The sequence below is a fragment of the Phyllostomus hastatus genome, unplaced genomic scaffold, assembly GCF_019186645.2.
Source record: "Phyllostomus hastatus isolate PE091 unplaced genomic scaffold, TTU_PhHast_1.1 phas_contig_40, whole genome shotgun sequence".
Classification (NCBI taxonomy): Eukaryota; Metazoa; Chordata; class Mammalia; order Chiroptera; family Phyllostomidae; genus Phyllostomus; species Phyllostomus hastatus.
The window spans coordinates 26947816-26975663 of record NW_025333872.1 but is presented as its reverse complement, the minus strand read 5'-3'; the positions used below and the strand labels follow the sequence as shown (position 1 = coordinate 26975663).

Here is a 27848-nt window from a genome sequence, read left to right as displayed (position 1 = left end):
CCTGTTCTCCTCCTTAAAAATTACTCTGGAAAACACAGTGGGACATTTTCAGTAGTAGCTAGTAGGAATAGGCCTCAAATCAGACTCAAAGGTTAAGTCATGTGTTTACATATGTTATGTTTTTGTTTTCCATCTACATGTTTTATACAATATTATACAAACATGGTAGGGCCATGGCCAATGCACTTTGCACATTTTATGTGTCTACTCAACAGCTGCAAGAGAGGCGTCAATTTGGTCTATGTTTACTTTTCTTAATATTAAGTCAGTCTTTCGTGTTGTAAATACCATTTTTAAATGTTTACGGTATGGATTTACTTTAGGTCCTTATGGGTAAACCTGCATAGTTTTTCAGGTATTTCAGTGTAAGTCAGACAGACATGCCAATATGTAAGGGAAGGCTTGAGAAAGTATGGTTGTAACTGTGGCTAACACTTTTTAAAATACTAAGCTGCTCATAAGAAGAGGGACCGTCAATTATAACTTGCAAATAAGTGAAATAAATAGCAACCACGGACTGATGAGAATTTATTCAGTTTTGGCCCCTTTGTTTGTCATGAGAATGCTCCTGTGGCATCAGTTCCTGTAGCTGAAAGCAGGAGAAGGGTCTATGTGGTTTTCTCAGAGAAAATTTTTCTACAGTTCTCCTTTTTAAATATATTTTATTGATCATGCTATTATAGCTGTCCCATTCTTTTTTCTTCCTTTTACTCCCATCTATCCGGTACCCCCATTCCCTCCAGCATTCTGCTGCCCCACCTTAGTTCATGTCCATAGCTCATACATGTAAGTTCTTTGGCTTCCTCACTTCCTATACTATTCTTAACCTCCTTGTCTATTTTGTACCTACCGTTTATGCTTCTTATTCTCTGTATCTTTTCCCCCATTTTTCCCCCTCCTCCTCTCCACTGGTAACCCTCCATGCGATCTCTCCAATTCTGTGAGTCTGTTCCTGTTCTAGTTGTTTGCTTAGTTTGTGTTTTTTTTTTTTTTTTTAGGTTCAGTTGTTGATAGTTGTGAGCTTGTTGTCATTTTATTGTTCATAGTTTTTGATCTTCTTTTTCTTGGATAAATCCCTTTAACATTTTATATAGTCAGGGCTTGGTGATGATGAACTCCTTTAATTTGACCTTATCTGGGAAGCTCTTCATCTGCCTTTCCATTCTAAATGATAGCTTTGCTGGATAGAGTGATCTTGGATGTAGGTCCTTGCTTTTCATGAATTTGAATACTTCTTTCTAGCCCCTTCTAGCCTGCAAGATTTCTTTTGAGAAGTGAGCTGGTAGCTTATGAGAACTCCTTTGCAGGTAACTCTCTTTTCTCTTGCTGCTTTTAAGATTCTCTCCTTATCTTTAATCTTTGGCAATTTAATTATGATGTGTCTTGGTGTGTTCCTCTTTGGGTACAACTTGTTTGGAATTCTTGAGCTTCCTGGACTTGCATGTCTATTTCCTTTGCCAGATTGGTGAAGTTTTCTTTCATTATTTGTTCAAATAAGTTTTCAATTTCTTGGTGCTCCTCTTCTCCTTCTGGCACCCCTATGATTCACATGTTGGAACATTTAAAGTTGTCCCAGAGGTTCCTAATCCTCTCTTCATTTTTCTGAATTCTTTTTTCTTCTTGCTGTTGTGATTGAATGTTTATTTCTTCCTTCTGTTCCAAAACTTTGATTTGAGTCCTGGTTTCCATCCCTTCACTGTTGGTTCCCTGTATATTTTTCTTTATGCCACTTTGTATAGCCTTTACTTCTTCCTTTTTATTTATTTATTTTTTTTGCTACCATAGTCGTTTCTGATTAAGCATGGTGAGCATCCTGATTACCAGTGTTTTGAACTCTACATCTGATAGGTTGGCTATCTCTTCATTGCTTAGTTCTTTTTCTGGAGTTTTGATCTGTTCTTTAATTTTGGCCATATTTCTTTGCACTTCAGCATACCTGTTACATTGTAGGGGGCAGAGCCTTAGGTATTCGCCAGGGCAGGGCAACCCACTGCGCTGCTGCATTGTGGTGCTGTATGTGGGGGAGGGGTCAGAAAGGGAACAATGCTGTTTGTTCAGCTCTCACTCTGCTTTGGAGAGATTGGCAGTTTCTCCCTGCCAATGTGACTGGTAGGAGTCACAACTCCTACCAGTTTTTACACCCAGTGGTTCTGAGGTTTTATTTTGCTGGCGCTTGAACCCTGAGTTGCACAGCCTGTTTCACTCCTCAGTTGTTCTTCCCAGTTTATCTGCATGTGAATGTGGGACTGCCTGGTCCTCAAGCCGAGGCCTTACAGCGAGTCCTCTCCAGCCCTGATGTCTGCCTCTGCCCCTCTGACCAGTCTGGATGAGTGTTTCTTCTTTACTTGGTTGTCAGACTTCCAAACAGTTCAGTATTCTGGCAGTTCTGTTTTTTGTTTTTGTTTTTTTTTAATTGGTTGTTTCCGTATTTTGGTTCTGTGAGGAGGTGAAACGTATCTACCTACACCTCCATCTTGGCCAGAACTCCTATAGTTTGTCTTTCCAGTTCTCTTTAAGATGAACACTGAGCTCTCTCTCCATATTTGATTTTGTCCAGCCTCCAGAAGCTTTGAAATTGTGCCAGGCTTACAAGAGGCCCCAATTAGGGCTCATTTATTAAAAACTGCATACTTTCCTTCATACCTGATCTAAGCTGATTTTATAAGCTTTTTATATGTATTTTCTGACACAGCAGGCTAACAAAGGTGGCGTTTAGTTCCTTGAGCCACTTTTCAAACATCTCAAAATAAGGCATTATCAGGGTTTGCAGAAGCAGAGTGGCCCTGGCGACAGACAGAGCCAGGCTGTGGAGCAGCAGTCTGCAGTGTGGCTGCCTTGGACTCAGCTAACATGTGTTTTCCTATGACTGATAACCAAAATACAGCATCACAACTAGGATAGCAGTCTTCTCCCTAGCAAGCAACATTTTAAAGTTGTCATGGTTTCACACTGGAATGTGTTTAACTTTCACTATCTGTGTGAAAGTTGCATTTTAATTTATAATCTTCATCTCATATGTATAAAAAATGTGGCACATTTAAAGATTCTCTTCTCGTTGCCAGCCTCCAGAATTACAGTGATATGACATTTAAATTGCTAAGTTAACAAGAGCACTTCAGCTGTTAGTCTTAAAAATGCCAGTTGTCATATCTTCCTAATACAATATGGCTATATTGATGATGAGTGTGAAAAAAACTAGCCTATGTGAATGTGAGTTCATCCTGAGCTCTATAAATACCCTACCCAGTATTTATATAAATTTGATTTGTTTTGAAACATAATTGATTCACTGTAAAAATATTCACATAAGAACATTCACAGTTAAAATCAGAGTATGAGAACTATTTGACTACTGTATCAAAGATTGTACATATATCTTACCTATTTTTGCTGTGTGCGTGCCTTTGCTTCTTAAATTATAACAACAACTCACTATTGAATGAGGTTGGGCTGATACAGATGTTTGGGAAAAATGATTATGTATGGAATTCTTTACAAAATACCATTGCATTTTCTAAAAGTGTAGAAAAAACATAATACTATATTAATGAGATAGAATAATGCGTCGCACTGGGAGCAGTAGAAGTCATTCAGGACCAGTTAACGAAGGTATTGGAGCACTTTGTTAATGAGGCCAGGTTTCTGGGTTTGGTCTCTGCAGGGGCAGGATAATTAGTGCACCTCTGTTCAGTGACTGCTGATGCCCTAAATTTAATCAACTGTCCTGCAAATGCACATGGTTGGCTGCAACTGACAGCATATTCCCTGTAAATAATGAGTCCATAGTGAAATGTAGACACTTCTAACAGCACACTTTACATTTGGGAAATTCATTAATTTATTTTTGGTAATACTAAATTTACATTATTCAAGAATTTTAAACTGTATAAAAAGATATTCAGTAAAGAATTTCTCTGCCACCCATGTCTCCCATTTGCTAAGTTTCCTTTTTTCTTACTATTAGGTCATCATTATTGCTAATTTCTTACACATCCTTAAGAATGATGATATGCAAGGATCAATGAATATAGCATATTTTTCCTAGATTCTTTAAAAAACAAATCATATCGTCCTGTAGTAAGTGATCTGGACCTTGTGTTTTTCACTGAACAATGTCTTGGAGATCATTTCAAAGAGCTCCCTGATTCTTCTTTATAGCGGCATTATATTCTGATCACAATCAGCATCTGTAGAAGTACCGTGATGTATTTAACCCTTTGATAGACATTTCACTTGTTTTCAATCTTCTGCTCCTTCAGTAGGCTCCAGGGAACACCACTGCATGTGCTTCATTTTTGTACAAATATCAACACAAGCTCTATATCTCTAGAATGAATTTCTAGAAGTAGAATTACTGGGTAAAATGGTACTTCCATTTGTAATTTTGATAGTTATTGTCAAATTACCCTCTAAGAGACTCCATTGATTTATACTCTTATCAGCAATGTGTAATAGTATATTTTTCCACAGATTTGCTAGCATATGTTTAATTAAACTTTGGAATTTTTGCTGATCATATAGGCATATGGGTTAAAATAGCATCCTTGTTATTCTGAGTTTACATTAATTCTGTTATGAGAGTGAAGTCAGGGAATTTTTTTATAGAGTTAAGAGCCATTTTTTATTTTCTTTCACTGACTTCCTTGCTCATGTATTCTGCTTATTTTTTATTGTGTGGTTGGCCTTTTTGTATTGATTTCAGGAACTCTTCATGATAAGAGTTACAACTTCATGTCATAATGGAAAGGCCAACTTTAATCTGAGGCTTTGAAACAATTCTCCCTTGTTTTCTTCTGCTTCTTAAATTACACTTAAAATATTTGATACATTTGCAATTTATCCTAGATTGTGATATGAGGAATAGATCCAATATTTTTTGTTTCAAGTAGGCTACCCATTTTTACAATACTATTTATTGAATTATTCAACTTCTTTTCCACTTTAAGATGCCATCTTTGTTACAAACCAAATTCATATATGTATTTGGAATAGGTATTTAGACTTTCTATTCTCTTTCATTGGTCTGTCTACTCATGTACCAGTCCCACAATGTTTGGTGGTTTAATATTTGGTAGGTTTAATTCCCTTCCAGTTGCTTTTCTTTTTGGAGTTCTTATGGCTCTTCTGGTTTATGTCTTTTTCTTTTTTTTATGTATTAATTTTAGAGAGAAGGGAAGGGAGAGAGAGAGAGAAAGAAACATTGATTTGTTGTTCTACTTATTATGCATTCATTGGTTACATAACATGTGGTCCCCCATGAGGGACAGAACCTGCATCTTGGAGTATCTGGGCAACGCTCCACCCAGCTGAACTGCCAGCCAGGACTTTGTGTTTCTGCACAAGCTTCAGAATCACCTCTGGTTAAAACAGAATCTATATTTTTACTGGGATCATGATGAAAAGTAAGCTAAGGAAGAACTGACACCTTTTTATGATGATGTCATTCTGTATGACGACATTTTCCCAGTCTTTTTGTAACTTTCAGAAATGTTTAGTTTTTTTTTCATTTTGGATTTGCATATTTCTGATTAAACTTATTCCTGGGATTTACTATTTTAATTGCTATTATAAGTGGTATTGTTTTTATTACTCATTACTGGTTGTTGTTTGTATATATGACTGTGTTTGTACATATTGTTTTGTATATGTATTGATTTCCATATATTAATTTTGTATCTTGCTATTTTACTGACTTACCTATTTTATTTTTTATAGTATATTTTGAATTGATTTTTAGGGTTTAAGACAAATACTCCTATCACTTGAAAATGGATGGTTTTAATTCCCCAAACCAAATGATAAATAATAACAATAAAGTGGACATCTTTATAGTGACTGTAGTAAAACTGCTTATTGTGTTTCCCATCAAGCATCATGCTAGCTTTTGGGTTGAGAGAGTACGTTTTCCAAGCGAAGGAGGTAGCCATTGATCTTATCTTACTGCCTATTGTATCAGGAATGTGTTCATTCTTTCAAATGTCTTTTCAGCATCTATGAATATGGTTATTTGATTTTCTCCCTTAGATCTGTTATTATAATTAACCTGATTTTTGCCTTGCCACAATCTAGTTTGTAGCAATTTTATGACCCTTTGCTTTCAGAATTTGGGCTTTGCTTAAAGTTCAGAAGTACAGAACTTTAGTTTTATAGATATGTAGAAAAATAACCTTTCTCTAATCAAATGCAGGTGACTTGGGAGAAAAGGGGGAGCGTGGCCCTCCAGGAAGAGGTCCCAAGGGCTTGCCTGGAACTACAGGTCTCCCAGGTAAGACTGCTGTGTGGCAGGATGAGGCTGAGCCATTAGCAGCAAACAGGCAGCTGAGGTGGACCGTATTTAAAACACTTGCTCTTTAATCACTTAAGCATATCATGTGATACTCAAGAATGCTTTGTATCAACTTTCCAGACCAACTTTAATGAAGAGTTAAATGTTTTCTAAATCATATCTGTATTCTTTATGAAAAAACATGTCAGGGCTTGAAATGCTAATTATTTAAATAGATGCTTTAAAAAATTGTTGGTCTAGCCACACACGCTCATTATGAAATTCTGAATGAATGGGGTCCTCTCCACTTCAAGGCCAGTTGATAGTTTCCTGTATGTTAAAACATTTTAACTAAAAAGTCAGAGCCTTAGATAAAATCATCCATGTTTGCTAACTATTCATTTTGCACAGAGGGTAACTGAAATTTTATTTTATAAGCTCCTGTTTCAAGCATCCTGACCCTCCAAAAACCCATATCCAAAAAAAGAAATAAATAAACCTGAACATTCCTAGTCATGGCCACAAAAATCCACGTACAAACCACACGTCACTGCTGTGTGAACTGAGGCAACACAGTAGCCTGTGTGTGAGAGTCTAGGTTCTCTCACGGGGCATCTGCTCTCTCTTTACACACTTGTTACTCTGTCCCCCGGAGACCAGGCTGCAACACATTCACCCCTTGGGAAAGTGACCTACAAGTGCAGCCAGAGAAGGAGCACAGCAGGATCTAAAGCCAGGTGGTTTAAGAGCACGAATGACGTGCTGTCTTACTGCAAACTTCTCTTATCGCTGCTCAGGAAGGCTCCCAAACCTCTGGGGCTGAGGAGAGTCCAGGCAAATGGAGCTGTGCAGGAAAAGGGTGGCACATGCTCCCACAATGGATTTGAAAAACTTGTTTTAGGGAAATTTAGAAAAAGTAATGATGGCTTTTTAATTCTGCCACAGGCTTACATAGTCAATCATGGCTATAATTACAGCCCCAAACATCATTGCTTTCTAATTATACATTTCATTGCTCCTGGGGATTGCTTTCTCATTAAAATACATTTAAAAAATATGAACACATTTGGAGATAGCTCCAACACTGCCTTCCTAAGATGGTGGGTCTGTTAAGAGGTTTTCCCAAATTGATACATTTTTTTTGTGATTGGAAAAGGAAAGAATCTGGTTGACACTAAATGGGCCAGGAGAAGAATCACTGATAGATGTTTACAAAAAGAGAAAGGAAATAGAACTTACTGAGTGCTTTTTTCCTTTATCAATGGCAGCAACAGGAGGTTTTAAAGCTGATAAAATGCCATCATTACAATTTACTTAATTATCTATATATTGAATATACAAGATAACCTTAAAGTTTCACCTCCCATTTTGTTGACAAATCACTTAGTCCTTGTTAAGATTTTCCTTTAACAAAAATATGTTATTGTTTCTGGTGACTCTTTCAAAAATTCTCTTGATAAACAACATTTTACAAATGGGAAGTTTGAGGAAAGCTAGTTCTGTATGTGCAGTGTCTCAGGCTACCACCAGGGGGCGCATGATTCCCCACCTGCAGTAGCCCACTAGGAGTCCCTGAGTCTGGTTTTCAAGTGCTCTGGGGCCATTGCTCTGCCAAAATTGGCAGATTTGCATTTTGATAAATGAAACATCCATGCATGGGCAAAATGGTAAGGCAGTACAAGCTTGTCGGTGGCAGCTCTACCTGGTTGTCATCATGTCTCCTTTATGAAAAACAATAAATTTGTTACAACTGGTCTTGGATTTAATACTTAAATTTGATTTGTTAAAAACAATGTTATGGGCTCCCCTTTTCAGGGCTCCCAAGACCCGTCCTCTTCCTTTCTGCCTTTGCCAGTCCTTGCCCCTCCCTTCCAGGTACCACTCTGAAATCTGGTCCTTTTTTTTTCTCCAGTGCTTCTGTTACATTTTCATGGAAAGGATATTTGACATTTTTTAAAAATTAAAGCTAACTTTCAAAAGCACACAGGCACAAAGGGGCTATATTTATCATGTCGCTGAGGTGCAGGCCCGGGGCTTGGGATTTTAGGTCAGCTGACATTCTCTTGTCTGTGCGTAAATATGCACAGCTATGGATTTTCCAAATCCAGCAAGGTCCTGAACAAGGGCGTTCTGTGTCATTTCTCCTCTAGAGCTAGAATGCTGAGTGTGGGCTCCACACCTCAGACACCCTGGATTCAAATTTTGACTCTGTCACTCACTAATTGCATGACACTGGGCAAGTTACATAATTGCTCTGTGGCCCATTTTCTCCATTTATAAGCTAGTGTATTTGTGGTAGCATAATTATGATGAATGCATCCATGTAAAGTGATTAGGATAGTTTCTGGCCATGATAAGTGCGCAAGAAATGTTGGTTATTATTACCGTTAATATAAATAACAAGTCCATGTTTGCTTTCGGAGGTAGATGAAGGAGAGCGGGGCCACAGCTGGACCCTAGTTAAGCCCCCGTAGCCTCTTGCTCTTGATCGGCAGCAATCAGCTACTCTTCTCTCAGCCAGCTCCACCCCTAACAGCTCAGACCTGCCCTCCCCGAAAATCTTCTTCAACTCCAAATCACAAATGCGAAGTGCTGACTGGCAGTAAATCATCTCACTGATTAACTGACCGAAAGGCTGGGGCCATTTTAAGTTTTCCTGGTGGAGTTTGGAATGTGATTAGGAATGTGACTTTTGCTCTGTCACAAACATAATTGTAATAGGACTTTAGGACCCAGGGAACCTTCAGTATTTATGTAGGAGCTCTCTGGAAACTTCTAGGTAAAAATGTATCTTACCTTAAAGAAAGAGCCTGCAGAACAAGGTATACTACAACCTCCTCTGTTGTCTCATCTGTTGGATTTGGTACGCAAATCCTCCTGAACTGAATAAAGATCATCTGGTCATTCTTCTTTGTGCTAACATATGTGGTATATTTGAAAAAAATGTAACCAAGACCTTCACTATCTATCAGTTATTTGATGCGTGGGTCACCGGCCAGCAGTGATCACAGAACGCTGCGGATGGCTCAACGAAAACACGCGAGAAAAAACATGCACAGAGACAAACTAGTTTCTGTGGAGAAGTAGGGACGAAATGGCCACCCCCTCTAGTGGGGAGCGCCGATTTACGGTCCAAACCTGCTTTTATTGGGCTCATTTTGCATAATAATTCAAGTAAAGTACAGTACTCATTAGGGGGAAGTAAGGAACCACAGAAAACAAGGAACTCTGCTGGTCTATTTTGAGTCAAAGAGCTGTAAGACTTTGAGGAACAAACTAATTTCCTCCTTGGACCCCTCTCATGCAACTGAGAGCATTCTAAACAAAGCAGGCTTCACAGTAATTTACATATTCTTTCTTAGGCCTGATCACCTGGGGAATCTGCCCTTTTCAGCACAGAGCTGCACCACCCTGTCACTGTTTCAGGCTTAGGTGGAGCACGGGAACTAAGGCAACTAAGAGATAAGGAGATTTTCTCCCAGACGTTGAGAACTCAGGCTATGTCAAAGCCGAGGAGCGAGGGTCCATCACCCCCTTTTGCTGCAGCCCCCAAAGTCCTTCTTTTGGGGGGCCTCCCACATGATCGTGCCTGTCTTAGGTCATTCCCCCCTTGGGGAATCTTACCTGTCATTGGCTAACCGACCAAGCTTTCGGGTTCAGTTATGAATGAAGCAGCAGAAATAGCACTCCTGCCAGGGAGATAAGCTTTTGTCTCCTTGCTGGCTTACGGTTCCAAGGGCGTTCCCTTAGCCTTAGCCTAGGCAGGGGTTTCAGCTTCTGATACCAGTCAGGGCGGTTCCCAACAGTTATTAGAATTCCTTTATTCTTTCTGGACAGTTTTGGTTCTCTTCTCCCCTTTATATCTGTGACCTTGTTCAGGGTTAAGTGTTACAAGGCCCTTTGGGGCTGTAATGCTACATTGCCTAACATGGACCCTAGGTCATTATTATACTGGCGCTAATTTTGGCTGTAGTGCTGTGGTTAAAAGTACAGATACACCATCTAGTTTGTTTCTTTTCACAGTCAGTAGTAGTTGGGGCAGAGATATAAGTAGTCCGGGCTCTGGAGCAAGTCTGGGCTCTGGAACTAGCCTGCTGGGGCATATGCATTGCTCCCTATGTTATTTTTAGCTACTCTTCCTCTTAGTGCTTCAGTTTCTCCTCTGCAGAATGGGAATCATAACTGCATATACCCTAGAGAGTTATTTAGGAGGATCTATGTATATGTTAATACATATAAAGCACTTACAACAGTGCCTGGCATATGGCAAGCATTCTGCAAATTTAGCTGTTATTATTACTGTTGTTTCTCTTTTTATATTTGAGGAAATAGATAGAGTCTTACAAAGGTCACCTGTCCTGACAAAATTCTCTCAGGTAATAACTGAGAGAGGCAAATATTTATGTTTTCTGCATCCAGGTGCACTGAGTAGACAAAATGACGGTCTGGCTGTCCCCTAACCACTTAGAGTCTTGATTCCCTTTGTGCGTCTTTCACAGAGCAGTGTGCATCACATTAGAGAACCTGGGACCTTAGAGCTTCCCTAACCCCTGGGCCCCCTTCGGTTTCTTACCAGAGGCATTTAGTGGTACTACCTGACTGGGTCATCTCATGAAAAGTAACTCTCTAAATGCCGCCGAACTTTGTGATGAGTTCCCTGGCACTCTGAGGATTTCAAAGAGAAGTATTTAATAATGGGTCTTGACCTCCTTTGTGGACATTCAGACTCATGAGGGAAAGGAGTTAAATGAGGGACCATGTACACATGTGGCCACCAGGGCTGTGACTTGGGAGCTGAGATGCTTTTCCGTTCTTGGACGTGGAGGTGGAGCTGGCTTTGTGCTGGCCGACCAGAAGAATGGGCTGTTCAGGGTGCTCGTGCACAGTCTGCGTGCAGGTGAGCTTGATTGTGACTACTGAGTGGGGAGAAAACAAAGAGCACACTCAGTTTAGCTGTAAGTTTGGCAGTATTTATCCTATTTTCATTGCCACAGCTATTTTATTTGGTTGTGGGGATCTTATGTAAACAAACCACTTTACACCATTTTCTTAAACATATGTGCTTTGTCCAACACCACAGAACGAAGCGTAGCATAAGGTGAAAAATATAGGAAAGTTCCTGGCACGTACAAAAATTTTACATTACCAGTGGGTTAATATCGAATACCTTACTTAATACTTAAAATTATATTCAGTTTTTTTTTTTTCAATCTTCTAACAGTCCCTTTCATTCTGTACCTTGTATTAGATCCTTCAGAATGTTCCTGTGGGGTTTGGCCTCCACCGATGTAACATGACTGCCCTCTGGTGTTTGCACAGATAATGACATAGACATTCAGTTAAAAATCGTGAAATGTTTTGCCCATTTTTATACAAGGTCTGGCAGAAGTAACGTCTGCTTGAGTGTGGTTGGAAGGGTAATAATATGGTTATAATAATTTACAGTTTTAATTCAAACATTTCACCTAAAATGTCATATGGTGTGCTTGAGTGTGATGTTGTTATGTTACAGAATTACATGCTTATGATTGTGCAATAAAAAAGGGGCATTATTTGTGCCAGACCCTGTAGGTCCTTGAAATTTCAGAACATTGTGTAGTCATCACTCAATTGCTGTAGATAACACACACATCAGGCAGGCAAAGCAGAATGAGGACAGATTTGCACTTTCTCCTTCAGATTTGAAAAGTAATTTATAGATAGTTGTCTTGCAGCTGCTGGATTTCTTGAATGACTTGGACTGTGACATTGTTTTGCTCCCAAGATAGATTCTCACACAGTGACTTTAGAGCATCTTTTTGAGTAAATGCCCAGTGTCAGGGCTCACCAGAAACTGACAATCTGTTATGTGAAGGCTGTTTCTCCGCCCCGCAACCTCAGTCATTTCTCCAGGGCAAAATCTCGGAAAAATGCCCTTAGTTATGATAAGTAGAGGTCTAGAAGAATTAATACCAACTCTGGGCTATTGTGCCTCTTTCCACTTTCAGGCTCAATGAATTAAACAAAAATCACCACACACACAGACACAACACACACACCTCAGCGGAGTTAGCAATTAAGAGTCATGAAAACACAGGTTAGGTGAGTGGCTAAGGGCCCTTGTTGCTAACCCCAACACTTTCTAGCTGTAGGAGAGTATGGGCGATGGTTTAACCCTCCTCACTCTCAGGTTGCACAGGAGGAAATGGGTCAATAATGAGCACAGTGCATGGTGAAGGGTTCAGGGAGAGTGTTTTATGTGCAGGTGATGATGATGATGATAATGATGATGGTGATGGTGATGATGGTGAGACATCACCCTAAGTTCTAAGGGGTAAATTGCTGTCTTTGCCAGAGGGAGAATTGGGCTAGATGAACCTTTTAGAAGATAAAGCAAGGCTAAACAGGATGATTTTGTCACTTCCTTCTTCAAAAGTTGAACAGGAATCTGAAATGTGAAAAACAAAAACAAAATCCTCCCAGAATGTGTTGAACTGGGGAGCTAAACATGAAAGCTTTCCTCCTGCTTTTTAATAGTTAATGTATTAGAGAGTTAATTTCCTTACATTGAAGGTTTTAGGCAGGAGGCTGGCTCTGCAAATGTTAAATAAAACCTTGAGTTAGTTGCTTACATTATAAATTGAGAGATTTTTAAAAAAAACTCAGTTTCCCGGCTTCTTTTGAACGTTATCAGAGGTTCTGGCGTACCTGTCCATGCTCCCTCCTGGCAGCTGTTAGCTGGAGCAGAGCCTCACCGGCATCTGCACCCCTGTCCACCATGGTCCTTGGTCCTGCCGCTGCCTCCCAAAGCTGAGGTGGAATCTCATCATCCATTCCAACTGTCATTATACTTGTACTGTTGGCTTTCTTCCAGTAAAGACAGTGGTGACTTTCTTAACACAGGGCCATTTCTTTATGACACTTGGAGTCAGCAAACTTTTTTGTAAAGGATCACTCTTTTTGGCTTTAAGGCCATGTGCTTTTTGTTGTACCTACTCCTCTCTGCCCTTGTTGTGTAAAAGCAGTGATAAGCAGTGTGCAAACTAGCGGCCTTGGCCGTGTTCCATTTAGACTATTTACAGATACAGGAGTTGGCTCACAGGCTGCCTCTGGCCCCTCCCAACCTACATACTAGCCTTACCCCTGTGATCATTTTGTTTGCAACCTTTCCTTGGGGCATTTTCTCCTCCTAATCATGATTGATATTAAGGTAGACCCGGTATTGCTACCGATAAGGTGTATGAAGACCACCTTTATATGCATTTATGCCTGGCCTATATCTTAAACCTTAAAAAAATCACCTCTAGGTGCGCCCAGCACGAGGAGATCTGAACAAGCTCTGTCAAAGGAACAGTTCTGCTAAGGCTTTGCTTACAGGTGCTCTGGATGAGAGAGGAACTTTCTCAGGGGCCTGGTCTTTAGCAGAAAACATATAATCACTGATTTCATCACAACCTAATATAGTCAAATGAAAGCTTATGAAATAAATGAGGGGAAATTATTTACATCTCTGCTTACTTACCGCCTTGAGATGGACATTGTCAAAGATAATTATTCTCATAAAACTTATTAACATTTTGTCCTATAACATTGCTTTATATGGATCTACTTTGTAAGCCTCCAGGGAGAAGGGGTGTCATAGGTAAGTCAGGCTCTCTAACCTACTTTCCTTCTAAAAGTATGTGAGGTATGTGTAATATGTGTAATAAGATCACATAATAAGACCAGACCACTATAATAAGACCAACAAGAGATGTATGTAATATGATCACTAAAATAGAAAAGGAAAATTCAACACCCTTGAGAAAGAAGGAAAGTCAACCTAAGAGAATGAGTCATTGACATGTACATTTGACTTTAGCCTTTTTGGCTGAGTGGCCAAATTCTATGGCTGAGGTGGGAGGAGGGTCTCTGTCAAACTATGTGATCATCATGGATACAGGTTGTTTTACACTGGTTTCTTACTGCCACCTTTGCAATGATGGCATGAAAACACTGCTGGGGAGATGGGGTGAATGTTCAGAGAAATCCCTCCTTGTTATGAGTGCCTCACTGGGGGAACCAAACACCTGTGAACTTGAGAAAAGGAGGAAGCACCCTGGAGGAACTGAGACACCCAGGAGCAGCAGTTCCTGTTGGTGTAGGCCCCTGATAACAGTGTCATGGATCTTTGTAGGGTGTATTGTGCAGTTTTCTAAAGATATTAATCAATAATATCCTCATAAAATCCCCATTTATCAGATGCTTTCAGGCATAGATTTAATTATAAGGAAGGCATTATCCCATCACAAAGTGAGGAATTAGTGACCTGTTAACATCACCCTATCCATAATTGGCAGAGCTAGACTTAGAACCTTCCAAAGGGCTCTGTCTCCAAAGTCTCTCCTAACCACTGAACGTTCTTATTTGGATATCGATCACCTGTTGGGAACCAGGGACACTGCTATGGGAGTGCTGCTGGAAAGACATGTAATGGGAGCCATAAATGCCAGTTGCATGTGTGTGTTGTTTTTAACATTTGTAGTAAGTCAGATGGAAAAATTATGTGGGATATAAAGCTGGAAGGAACAAATAAGACAAGCAAACAAACACACTCACAGACACAGACAGGAGTATGGAGGTTACCAGAGGGAAGGGGGTGGGGGATTGTGAAGAGTGACATGGAACAAGTGTATGGTGATGGAAGGAGACTTGACTTTGGGTGGTCAACAGCGCAGTATACAGATCATGTATTGTTGGGAACTGCCCTGCCTGGTATCAGAAGCTGTAACCCCCCGCCAAGGCTAAGGCTGAGGGAATGACCTTGAACCTTAAGCCAGCAAGGAGACAAAAGCTTATCTCCCTGGCAGGAGTGCTGCTTCTGCTCCTTTTACTTCATCCATAACTGGCTCCTAATGCTTGGTTGGTTAGCCAATGATGGGTAAGATTCCCCAAGGGGGGAACTACCTAAGACAGGCATGATCACATGGGAGGCCCCCAAGGAAGGACTTTGGGGGCTACAGCAAAAGTGGGTGATGGAACCCTGCTCCTCGGCTTTGACAAAGTCTGAGTCCTCATTGTCAGTGGGAAAATCTCCTAATCTCTTGGCTGCCTTACTTCCCTTGCTCCACCTAAGCCTGACACAATGACAGAGGGTGGTGCAGCTCTGTGCTGAAAAGGGTGGGTTCCCCGGGTGATCAGGCCTAAGAAAGAATATGTAAAATCCTGTGAAACCTGCTTTGTTTAGAATGCTCTCAAGTAAATGATAAGGGTCCAAGCAAGAAGTAAGTTTGTTCCTCAGAGTTTTACAGCTCTTTAGCTATCTGACCCTGACTCAAAATAGACCCTCAGAGTTCTTTGTTATCTATTATTCGATCCCTACTTCCTGGCAATGAGTAATTAGCTTTACCTGAATTCCTGTGTAAACGAACCCAATAAAAGTCTGCTGGCGGGGGGGGGGGAAGAACAGGGCGCTCTCCACTAAAGAGAGTGCCTGTTTTGTACCTATTTCCCCACAGGACTTGGTTGTCTATGTGTATGTTTTTCTCATGTTTCGACAGCATCCGCAACAGAGATGGATACTGCTGGCCCGGTATCCGTCACAATGTATTACAGAATTATACACTTGAAACCCATATAATTTTATTAACCAATGTCACCCCAATAAATTCAATAAAATTAAAGAAAACAGTGTTGGGGTTATGAAAAAATAAATCTTCAAGCAGCCACTTTAAGAAAGTCAAAAGAATCAGGTGGAATTAATTTTAATAGTATAGTTTATCTAACCCATGGTGTTCAAAATACATTATTATATAATAAGTGCAAAAATTATTAATGGAATATTTTACATTTTTTCACACTAAGTCTTCATAGTCTAGGCGAGTTGCATGCCTCGCCTGTACTTTATCCATTTTGACTTAGCCACACTTCAGTGCTCAGCGGACCTAGGTGGCTAGAGGCTACCATGTCAGACAGCACGCCTCTCCAGGTGGAGATGTGGATTAGATACTGAAGTCTTCGACTTATAATTTCTAAGAAAACCAAGTTCAATGAAGGAATGTTATCATCTTCTTCATCGTCATCATCATCACCCACCATTTCCCGAAGCTCCTGTGTACACACTGTGGGGCTGTAGGGTCTGGTGTCTTCTGCCATTTGCAGCCTGGAGTGTTCTCTTCACACTGGGATTTTGTGTGTGTTTCAGGCGATCCGGGCCCTGCCAGCTACGGGAGGAACGGCAGGGATGGCGAACGAGGACCTCCTGGGGTGGCAGGAATTCCTGGTGTGCCTGGCCCCCCGGGCCCTCCTGGTCTCCCTGGTTTCTGCGAGCCAGCCTCCTGCACCGTGCAGGCTGGGCAGCGGGCCTTCAGCAAAGGGCCAGTTCAGTGAAAGGCATAGTGCTGTGTGGCTGTCAGCAAACACTGTCCCTGGCAAAGGAGCTGGGAAGAGAAACACCACCGAAGCTGGGGCAAGTGATGGCAGTGTGTTACCTTCAACATTATTACAGGAGTCTTGCTTGATGATCTGATAGAACAATGGTCCTATTCCATAAATCCTCTCTCCTTTCCCTCAGAGGGGAAACAGCAGAGTTATCAGTACAAACAAACAAAACCTCCCTTTAAATAAATTTATAATCCTGTTCCCAGGATCTTGAACTTCAGTGTGCTATACATATGTGATATATGGTGGGCCACTGTGCCAATAAACAAAAACAACTGTTTGGTTTACCTCAGTTGCAGTAGTTATTTTCATTTTTATTTAGATGTTCTCAGATTACCATTAGGCTATGCAGAGGATCACAGACTAGTTATGAAGAAACCCCACCGCAGTCCGTAGAATTGGTGCTTAAAGTCCCCAGCAATGTGCTCCCTCCAGAGTGGCAAGAGAGTGCTGGGCCACATGGGATGATTTCATAGTGCATGCTGGTTTTCACGGTCAGCCTGAATCTTTGTTGAATTGTACTGTATCCCAAACCTATGAACAGTTTGAGCTCTTCTATGTGAAAGTAAAGGGGGGATTTTACTTTCTGCTTTTTTAAAAAGAAATTTTACTTTTTTCATTTCATCCTACCATGCATAAGATTTATTGATGAGATTATTTATTTTAAAGGTTGAGGTAACATCTCTGGTTGTGCCCAAGAAAAAATAAATATGGTTTCTTAATCTCTTGCATGTTTTCTTGTAAATAATCATGTTCAATAAAAAGAAGTCACTGAACTTATTTAGATACATTACAAATTGTAACTTATGGTGTTTCTCTAGGTATATGTTTGTACTAGTGCCTTTTTTTCTACAGAGAAATTAAAAAGCCTTTACTGTCCCCCTGAAGGTACAACCCAGTGACAGAAATTCTGTGTATGTGTGTGTATGGGGGCGGGGCAGGGAGCTTCACAGGCCTTTTTAAAATTCTGATGAAAGCTCTGGGCCCAAACCCTGGAGAGACGCACAAAGGCACATGCACAGGCATGTTTGCACACTACTTCAGAGTCTTGACGGACCCCCTAAATCCAGCCTTGCTCAGCATCCAGGGTAGAAACCGCTGCTTTCACTTCAGTGTTTTGTCAGCTCCCTCACACTGAGAACTTCGCTGCTGCCAAATGATTACGTTTCACCATTTTTCTCATACATTTTATAAAGGCAGCTCAGCTAAAGCACTGTATTCTCATCAATAAGCTACGTATTGCCCGACCACTCAAGCACTTTACTACTATTTACATAATTGCATTGGCTTGCTGTTTTACCAGCATCCATATAAATTATCGATCAGACTTAATGCATTCCTCCTATGTCACAGTGCATATGAGTGACGTGTCCCAGGGCACAGCAGAGAGCACCAAGCAGGCAAGGGCTTCAGTTAGTTTATGGAACTCTGTTCTCTCATGTCAAGGGGGAGTGAGCCCTAACAGGGTTTTTGATACCATTTTTTTCCTTATTATGTACATTCTACACATTTAAAAATTTAGCCTTGTTGGGCCAAATCAGTCTTTATGTAATTCTTTCCAACTGCTTCCAGCATCTAGTTCTGTACTTCTAGCATGGACTGTGCTTGAGGAGAGAGATTCTGACGCGGCTCCATGGATCAGTGCTGGTTCCACACAGAGAAGGACGTTCTGCTTCGTGTGGAGTAGTTTCTGGGAATAGAGGTACCTGCGTGATCTACTTAAAGCGATCTTTATAGAAATGGCAAACCTTTTTGGGTACTGTGACATATATCAAATAAATGCAAACAAATAGCCTTGTCTCTTTACTAAGATGGTTTTATTTTTAACTGGAGTGACATAATTAAACACAATAACAGAAAAACTAGATGACCAAACAACGCTGTTTCTCAGTTATGTAATACAGTGTTATAAGGAAATTAAAAATAATAAAATTTCAAAGAACAGTCCATTCAAATGTTTTGCAAGCTTGCTATACAAAGGGCTGTCCGATGAGCTCTGCAGATGCCACGATCAATACTAGAAACAACTGCCCACACTTACAAAGATTACACACAACCAGCACATCCCAAGGGGTGGGAGCAATCCATTTTAAACCCAGTTAAGTGAAGTCATTTACGAAGCAGTGAATACTTGACTCAGAAATTGCAAAGAAAAGTGTCTAGCAAAGAAAGCCTCTCTATGAGAGTTGATAAATATTGAATTAGACCAAATATCTTTCACCAGCAAAATAGAAATCTCCAACACCTCTCAGATATTTTTTAAAAGTTGGATGAAGTGCTGCCTCCAGCCCTTGCAGAGAGAAGAGTGTGTAAATAATTAAGTTGGTTTGAAACTGGAATGTTATTCAGGGGTGAGCAACTCCTGATTTATTTCCAGGCAGGGTTTCTGCAGCATGACAATATGCTCTTCATCCCAGAGGCCTGATGGTTTGGTTGAGAACTGTGGAAATCACTCCCCGGTCCGAAGGAGCACAGGCACTCCAGGCGAGGTCTGGGATGGCTGAGTCCTGTCCAGCAGACCAGTAGACGGGTATGAGTGAGTAGTCTGGTTGGGGGTGTGACCAACTTGATTATTTACAGACACTTTGTATTTCCAGTTGACTAAACAAATAGTGCTGTTCTTAAACATCGTTAGTTAAATCTGATTTATTTGCAACTGGGAATAAGCTTAATGTAAATCCCTACTTCAGAAGATTACCTCTGATGGTTTTATTTAAGTTTTGGCTATTATGGTGTCTCTGCTGTATAATGACCTCAAAATAAACGAATATAGGGGAAAGATCATGAGACATACAAGAAATCATACCAAATATCAAACTGCTTTCAGACATTTCCTGGTAGCCCTTGAAAGAAAAAGCAACAATAAGAAAAATAGCACCAGTGAACTAGTTAATTTTGATGTTTACAAATGGGAAATGGATGTAAGTGATTTTAAATGTATATTTTTAAAGAGGATATTTGTGTCCAATAAATATAGATCAAGTCCCTCCATTTCATAGAGTGAAATAAATTCTTTTCAGTCATTCACTAAATCCGTTTTAGTGATCTTGTGGCCTCGGACGTGGCGGTATGAAGTCCATGTGGCTCAGGAAACATTAAATAAAAATTGGTAGCTACACTAATGTGTCACTGCAAATACACATGCTCAAATGTTCTTTAAATGATTAAAGAGAGGAGGTGTACCATACTTGCTAGATTGTCAGAAAGTGGATGCTGACTGCTTTATTTTTAGTCTTAACAATATTATCAATAGTCTTAATAAATAGCAATCCATGTTAACTTTCCTCTTAACGTGTCTTCACATTTTGCTCTTGAACCAAGTTTTCTAAGAATAACTAGAGAGAACAAATGAGGGAAACTGGCTCCGAGAAAGGAACGTACTTTCTGAGGTTCACTTGGATTTGTCTTCACCCTCCAAGTTGAAAATGTGTGTGAGAAGACTCAAGAATATTCCTCAGAGAACACCTGGCTGATTTGTGACATCTAAGGGGAACTGAAGATGAGAATAGTTAAGAACTGTGTAAGTAAATTATAAGTAAACATATAAACCCACTGGCATGTTTTGATGTGATTAATTTCTGTTAAGGAAACATGCTGTGTATTTAACTTCTTATTGCCTATTGTCTCATGACTAATGATGAAGAGCTTATATTTAAGATTAGTTGTGATATTTCTTATCTCGTGCAGTCCCCTCTACCCCGATGAGCCCGAATGATTTTAGTGAGATCACTTTGTGGGACAAAGTCGAAAAGGACAGCCTGTTCCCTGACTTTTGCTTCTGCTTATAGTTCTCATTCAGAGTCATTAGATCAGACTTTCTAGGAGCTGCCATGGAGATGAGTTATAAATCTGATTAGCATGAACTTCACTTTGTCCCAAGTGACAAACAAAAGTATAATTACCCGCATGGTGTAACCAAGCACCCTGCAATAGACGGATTCACAGGTTTCATGGCATCTGCGTGGCTCCCACGTGGTATGTGAGTGCTTTGGGAGCAGTCCTGTCATGGAGGCCTGACAACGCCCCTGCAGTGTGGCGCTGTGGCCACAAGGGCTGGCAAAGAGTAGCCATGGTGTTAATGACTGTACCTCAGAATTCCTTGATTTAGAGTCAAATTTTTTATTGCTGAGATAAGCAACAAGCTCATTATACATCATGAATATATAGGAATCAAGGCCTCAAAACATTATTTCCATGTAAGACAGAATAAAACTAGTGCCATTCCACTTAACATGAGCGTGTTGAATCAAATCTTAGTTTGATGAGGTAAGAGAGAGAACAAAATGGGAAAATGTTATTTTTAACACAGTTATAAAATATGCCATACAACAACCTGAACTTAAATACATTAATATACTGAAAAATACTTATCCCTAAAATATACCTTAAATAATACAGCAAAATAAAAAGTTGTAATTACCATCTTTACATCCATAAGCTTATGGTCAAGCAACACACACCCTCTGAAAAACAAACACCTCATTGAACTACCTCCTAAGTTTGGTGAAATCTCCTACCTTGCTGGTAGTACTCACTTTTGACAAATTCATGAAGTAATTCCTCGAGTTTTACCATATAACACTCACTCTTGGACCTGAACCTGAATTTTTTCCTATTTAGATTTTCTTAGACTTGGCTTTGGATCTACAAGCCTGCCTTATCTTTGAGATAAATTTTTCCTGTTCTGGGTCTGTTTCTTTGAATGAGTTTCCTCTGTGTTCACTTTGCCCTTTATTCAATTTGACTAAAGTGACCAGTCACTCTGGCCTGATTTTGTCAAGAAAAAAGTGTGGGTACACCATACAATGAAAGTGGATACGTTCATTTGTCTTGTTTCCTGAGACTTCTAGTCGTTAACACGTTTAATGTAATTAATCTACCTTTAGCAGCCAACTAATAAATGAATACAATTCAAAGGGCTAAGTCACTTTGAAGTTCCTAGGCATAAAGGATACAAATTCAATTCTGCATCTACTCCTCTTAGAAGTCTGTGAAATCTCTGAGAGGAAGCATATAAAAGGGGGGCTCATTCCTCAACACTGGAGTGTTAGAAAGAACATTGAGGAGGAACAATGAGGAGAAACACTGTGTCTTAGGAAGACGGACATGAACAAATGTGAAAAATAATTCAAGAACAAGAGCAGTGAACGAGTCTGCAAAAGCATCATCAGAATTCATTGAAAGGCTTATGCATATAAGTTAACCTGGAAATTCTCAGGATATTACTGCCAATGTTAGGAAAATTAAAGTGGTATTTTGAAAAATGGCATTCCTTATCTTTTGTAAATTGTGATATAGTTCTAGAAAAATATATATTATACACATCTAGTTGTAAAATTTTAAGTACCTTGAACAATATGAAGATTTAGACATTGTGTAATTTTATAAATGGTCAACTTCTTGCATTAAGGTAAATGCTTTTTACTTGTCTGTCAAAAGAGAGTATATATCTATCCCATATAAAAGGTAGGATGATTTCTTAGGTGTTTTCATGTTAATCACTTAAATTCGAGGGTAGTGTACAAACCAAAGTTACAAATAGTAAATCTGCAAGTTAACTAGGTATAAAAACCCACTGAAGAAATAAAGTTGAAAGAGCTAGCTAACAAAGGTTATTTTTGTCTGCTTCAAAGAAATACTTAAAATGAGAAAAAATATAAATTAACAAAACAAATTAACAAATATAAATTAACAAGAAATTATTTACAAAAGTAAAAAAAGTGCAAAGGCAAAGGTCTGATTTAGTGTTGTCCACGGAACGGTTTCTACCCTTGTATTTCTGCAAGACTGTTCAGTTCTGATACAAATTCTTTTAAACACCATCTTGTGGACAAAAGGAGGTATATTACAGGTTCTCAGCAGGTGAGAGACACTGCAGAAAGGCTAAATCTTATTTAACTTCAAAAGCATACCCTTAAAAAAATTATTTTATAACCCAAACATCAAATGACAACTTTCACAGAGAACATATATTAAGATAATTACTTAAGCTCCATAATATAAGTGACTAAAATCTTAAAGTTTCAACAATGTCATGAAATATAGAAATAAGCATATGGGATTAAAACCATTAACTAAATTCCTTTGATCACAATATGAAAAATTTCAAAGGTTAAGACTGGCTGTGTTTCTGTCATGATTAAGAAAAAAGTTTATGTCTTCAGCAGGAAAGAACAGTGAACAAACTCTTGAATGATTCTTCCTTTCTTCTTTAGATTACAAAGGCCATAAATATTAGTTGATGTCATACCTTGTTCTGTGCATAGAAAGATTTCTTCTATTTGAAGTGTTAATTTATCTTGGTATAAAATGTTTGACTGGAATTCAAAAACAGTTACATAGGGCAAACACAGTTTTAATTATTGTCATCATGGCCTATAATTATTCCATATTTAAACACTTATGTTGTCTGGAGTCCAAAAAAGAGATAAATCAGGAAATTTGATAGTTCTTCTTCCCTGCTGTGGACATTACTGACATCTGTGTGAAAGTAAACGAATGTTTTGGAATGGAATAAGATAAGACAAGTGAGTTGGCAACCACTAAGATATTTAGGAGAGAATTTCCTACCCTACTTTGGTGCCTTAATTATTCATGTTCTTTTTATTAAAAAAAAAATAGGCCAATGCTAAATCCCAACTTAATTGGGTGTTTCTATTAGCTGGACCCGGCCTTGTGTAATGTGTGCAGAGACGATGCAGGAAGAAGTGTTGGAAGGCCACCAACACAGTCACGGTGGGGTGAGGAAGGCCATCCCATGCGGACACAGCCCTTGTCTACGGTTTTGCCAAAGGTATATTCAGTCATGTGTTAGCTATAAAAAATGAGCTTGAGTCATTGTGAGAGCTTTATAATACACACCATGTACCATTACAGTCTCTCCCCTCCCCATACGCTTAAGTCACCTGAATAAATCTAAATTCTTGAAACAGCAATAGACAGCCCAGAATTAATGGAATTTAGAAAAAACAATTTGTAAGAAAGGATGTATGATATATTCTATGGAATTAAAATAAACAGAGGTTATAAAACAAGAAAATGAATTGAGTCTTTTGATGTAGATGAGAGGGTCAACTCAAAGAAAACAAAGGAAAATACATTGATCACCAACAGCAAAAAAGTTTGTGGAAACATTAAAATGCTAAAATAAATACTTCTGGATTAGCAGAGAGCCATAAGGATAAAAAACCTATTAATATGAAAAGCTAATCTTTGAAAACATAAAATGTTTAGCTTTATGACAAATTCAAGTAAACTAATGAGTGGCAGATGAGCTATAAGCATTCAGAAAACTCAACACATTGAAGTTCAACAAATTAAAAGCTCAAGATATACACATAGCACCAGATTTAGATCTCTTTACATTTTGGGGGATAATTTGTCATTTTACTAAAAAAATGCATATGTATATTCCAATTGTGTAAATTTAAAATACAGCACCATTGTAGGTATTGCACAAGAAAGAAAAGGAAGAATAGAATTAAGTTTCAGTTAAAAAACACTTGAAATAAATAAAATTACCTTGAAAAATAAAATAAACTTGGAATTAAAATATACAACATAATTCAGTATGAAATGACCACAGGGTTGCATGTATGCACAGCCATGGAGACAGTACCTGACCAGCAGCTCTTTCATTTATAGTGAAAACCAGTTCAACTCATGGGTGCATTTGAACCAAGCCTGTCTTAATTGAGGCACACTCCCTACACAATTCTATTCACAGCTTTTCCAATTTCAGTGGCTTTGCCTTTCTAAACTCATTTTTCAATGAACAGATAAAAGCAATCATCCTAGCCTGCTTTGGCCAAATTGGAATCTGCACTGTTCCTTGAAGAGGTGTGACTTCCTCGTTTCTGTGAGGAGGGCTGTTGGTGATGGCATGCTCTCAGGGACCCATTACGTAGATTTCAATTAACATCTTCATGCCCAATGTTCTAGAAAATAATTTGTTTTCAACCCACAGTTTCTTAAAATAATGAACAGTCAAGCAATACAAATACCATCTAGTGATTTGGTTAGTGATTACTGCATTTTCGATCCCTGGCAGAAGACGTGGTCTTTCACAGCCCTGGTTGTTTCCCCTGATGTGGGTGCTGACTCTTTGGTCTGAGTGCCAATGGCATATTCAGTCCCATGGCTTTTCCTCATTGCCCTGTACCTCTTGCTGCAGCTTCTGGAGAAACACACTTCTCTGTACAAGTCTCTGGGCTCCACCTCGTCCATATGCATCTGTCCACACCACACATTCATCTTCTAGGAACAGGGCTTTCTATTTGAGTCACTACAGATCTCATCCTTTGTTCTGATGGCTGGTTCCTGCCTTAGTCCGAGAGTGATGAGTCAGAAGGATGATGGATACAGGGCCCAAAGACCTTGGTAGTACCACAGACAGCATGGTGTCTTCACCACCAAAGACCTCTTAGGGAAAACACCTTCCTGTTTCTCAGCAGAGGAACTCAGTGGAGGGACCACAGTGTTAAGCTTTTCTTGTGGAACTCATACAACTGGACTCTGTTCCTCCCTTTTCATGCAGTGCATGTTCATGCTGGTAGCGACTGCTTTGAATTAGGCTCATTATACAGAATTAACAAAATCACTTCAATAGTTGGCTATGGTGGGTTTTGGGACTCCCCGATGAAACAGCCTCTGTTTTTTTTCCAAAGTATATTATAACATGAAACTCTTATTGCCTATCTATTTCTTTGCATAAGTAGGATGGATGTAGGATGGTATAAGAATTTTTAAGCTAAAAAAGTAGTCAAAAAACATTAAGCAGAAATGATGCACTATATCAAAAATGTTGATGAAATTTTTAGCAATGATAGTAAATTTAAACACCAAGAAAACATCATGGCAAGTCTAAAAGTTTAAAATTCAGAAACCAATTCTGAATTCTAAAATTCAAAGGCCGAATACTGGTTGATGAGAGTACAAAGTGTACCTCGCTATCAGTCTACTAAATCATAAGATGCAATTTTCTCTTGAAGAAAAACTAATGGTAAGATTTACTTATGTATTTCATAGAAAACCCTGAATAAAAATCAGTAATGGTGAAGCAAGACATATGGAATGAATTTGGGAAAAAGTTCAAAATTCTGATATCGCAATTACTGTAAGAATAGGATTCAAATTGTTGCTTTTAATGTCTGCCTACACCGAAAATAAAAACCACCCACATATCAGGAGGGTCTGACAGTATTAAGATAGCTCCAACAGCATGGAGATATCACCAAAAATCAAGCCTTCCTCAGGTGTGTTTATTTCCCACCTGTCCGCTGACGGGCATGAGATACAGGATAGAGGCAATCTTCTGGGTTACATCTTCCACTCGGTCCTGGGGGTCCCTGGGGGCCTGGGGCACCTGGTGAACCTGGCAAACCTGGAGCTAATGAAATAAAAGCCCCAGTCAGAATGCAGATCACATATGGCTCTTTCTCCCTCACTCCAACCAACATGGATTATTCAACTTCTCCTGTAGCGACATATAAGGACTGTAGGGGAAAAGGCATGGTTCCTGATTTTAGAAGCTTGCTTGTGTTTTGAAGATAAATATCACTATTACCTGATGTCCCAGGAAGACCCGGGCTACCTGGAAGCCCAATTCCAGGTTCTCCTCTTTCTCCTTTCTGTCCTCGGTAGCCTAAGGGTGAGAAGTATAAAAAGAGAGACACAAAGAGTAAGAGAATTCTATGGCAACACAGCACCAATAAGAATATTTCGTGGATAGGATAGGATATTTCTATAACTCATTCTAGGATATTACTATAATTCATTCACTTAATATATAGTTAATATTCTATTTTAGTTGTCTGTTTTACATTAACCACATATTAAACTTGCATATCAAACAGATTAGATGCAATAGGCAATGAGGATCTTAGAAATATGCAACTAGTATAAAAAGTGCAACTAGTCAAATGTTTGATAGTGAGATTTTGGGCACTGAAAATGCTACTTAAGCAACTCCAATCAATCATTCGAATCTTTCAAATGGCTATGACAAGGTGTATGAGCTATCTTCACAGGAAGTATTGCTGGAGGGTAGGTAGGGGCTAAATGTAAGTATATTGAGAGAGTTCTGTCTGCAAGGACAAAATAATGTGACAACAAGAGGCTGGACCTTAGTCTAAGAATTCAGGGGAATAAAAGGTACAAAAATTAATTTTAATAAATGACAGAGTATTAATATGTTTGAATCCATCCATCTAAGAGTCAGGAGAGGACAAAATCAGGACTTTGTTCAAGTTACTGTCTATCACAAATTATATCCTGTCTAATAAAGTTAAAACAGCAACTGTCTGTTTTGACATGGAAGTTTGTATGCAAAGGATGAGGAACTTCACCAGTTCTAGAAAGCAAGAGAAGATGGAGGGATCCTTCTGAACTCACTTCATCAATTTAAGATACATTAGGCAAAATACATTAGGTCTAAGATCTCTGTATATTGTAAGATAAAATCATTCTTATTACTCAATATGCTTGTTGTCCCCTCAGGTAGAAAAGTTAGACCTATTTGTGCCTCTGGGAGCTCTTATCCTTGCCTTAAGAATGCATAAAACATTTTCTTTTTAAATCTGTGTTTTACATAATGGCATCCATGTCAGACTTGGAAGAAAATGTCCTGTGGCTATAAGAGTTTCACAGTGATAGTAAATAGAGTTTTAATTTCCCATTTCTCCTGGTCCTGAACGAACAGTGCAGCTGTGCAGAATCATGTAGACGCACAGAAAGGCTAATAACAGGATGGTGCCTCAGTAGGAAACATGGACCCTAACTTGGTTGTGTCTGTCCATAAAGGTGTTATTACAACTGAACATGGAGAAAGTTTAATGAACAGTAGATAGGACCGATTATTTCCCATTATTGTTCGAAAATGCATATCACTTTGGGGGTTATGAGTCTTGACATGACCATCCAGGTCATGGGGGTAATATATATATATATATATATATATATGTATTATATATTATTATCCAAATCATATTACCAGTGTAATCACCACATCATTATTTCTTGCCTTTGGAGGTGTGAGCTGATCATAAATGAGAAAATAGTGGAAAGAAGGATATACTCTCAGGATGTATTTTTGAGGTGCATATTAGAAATATATGTGATGGAAAATCTTCACCCGTTTATGTCTGAAAACTGTGTTACAGTTGTTCAGCACAATCCTAGACCCTGG

The 27848-nt window shown here is 39.2% G+C and overlaps 2 protein-coding genes across 2 annotated transcripts in view; one reads left to right on the top strand and one right to left on the bottom strand.

The window, feature by feature from the left end:
• The window catches only part of COL9A1 (collagen type IX alpha 1 chain), a 183279-nt gene extending 165790 nt beyond the window's left edge, over positions 1–17489 (top strand). Inside the window, exons 38-39 of the mRNA XM_045842871.1 lie at positions 6188–6265; positions 16428–17489. Of these exons, the coding sequence (XP_045698827.1) occupies positions 6188–6265; positions 16428–16612 (263 nt within the window). The 3' untranslated portion in view covers positions 16613–17489. The remainder of the gene's footprint in view (positions 1–6187; positions 6266–16427) is intronic.
• An 8090-nt stretch (positions 17490–25579) lies between these two features.
• Positions 25580–27848, bottom strand: part of COL19A1 (collagen type XIX alpha 1 chain) — a 330577-nt gene continuing 328308 nt past the window's right edge. The window contains exons 50-51 of the mRNA XM_045843183.1: positions 26229–26306; positions 25580–26051 (exon numbers count right to left, since the gene is read on the bottom strand). Of these exons, the coding sequence (XP_045699139.1) occupies positions 25924–26051; positions 26229–26306 (206 nt within the window). The 3' untranslated portion in view covers positions 25580–25923. The remainder of the gene's footprint in view (positions 26052–26228; positions 26307–27848) is intronic.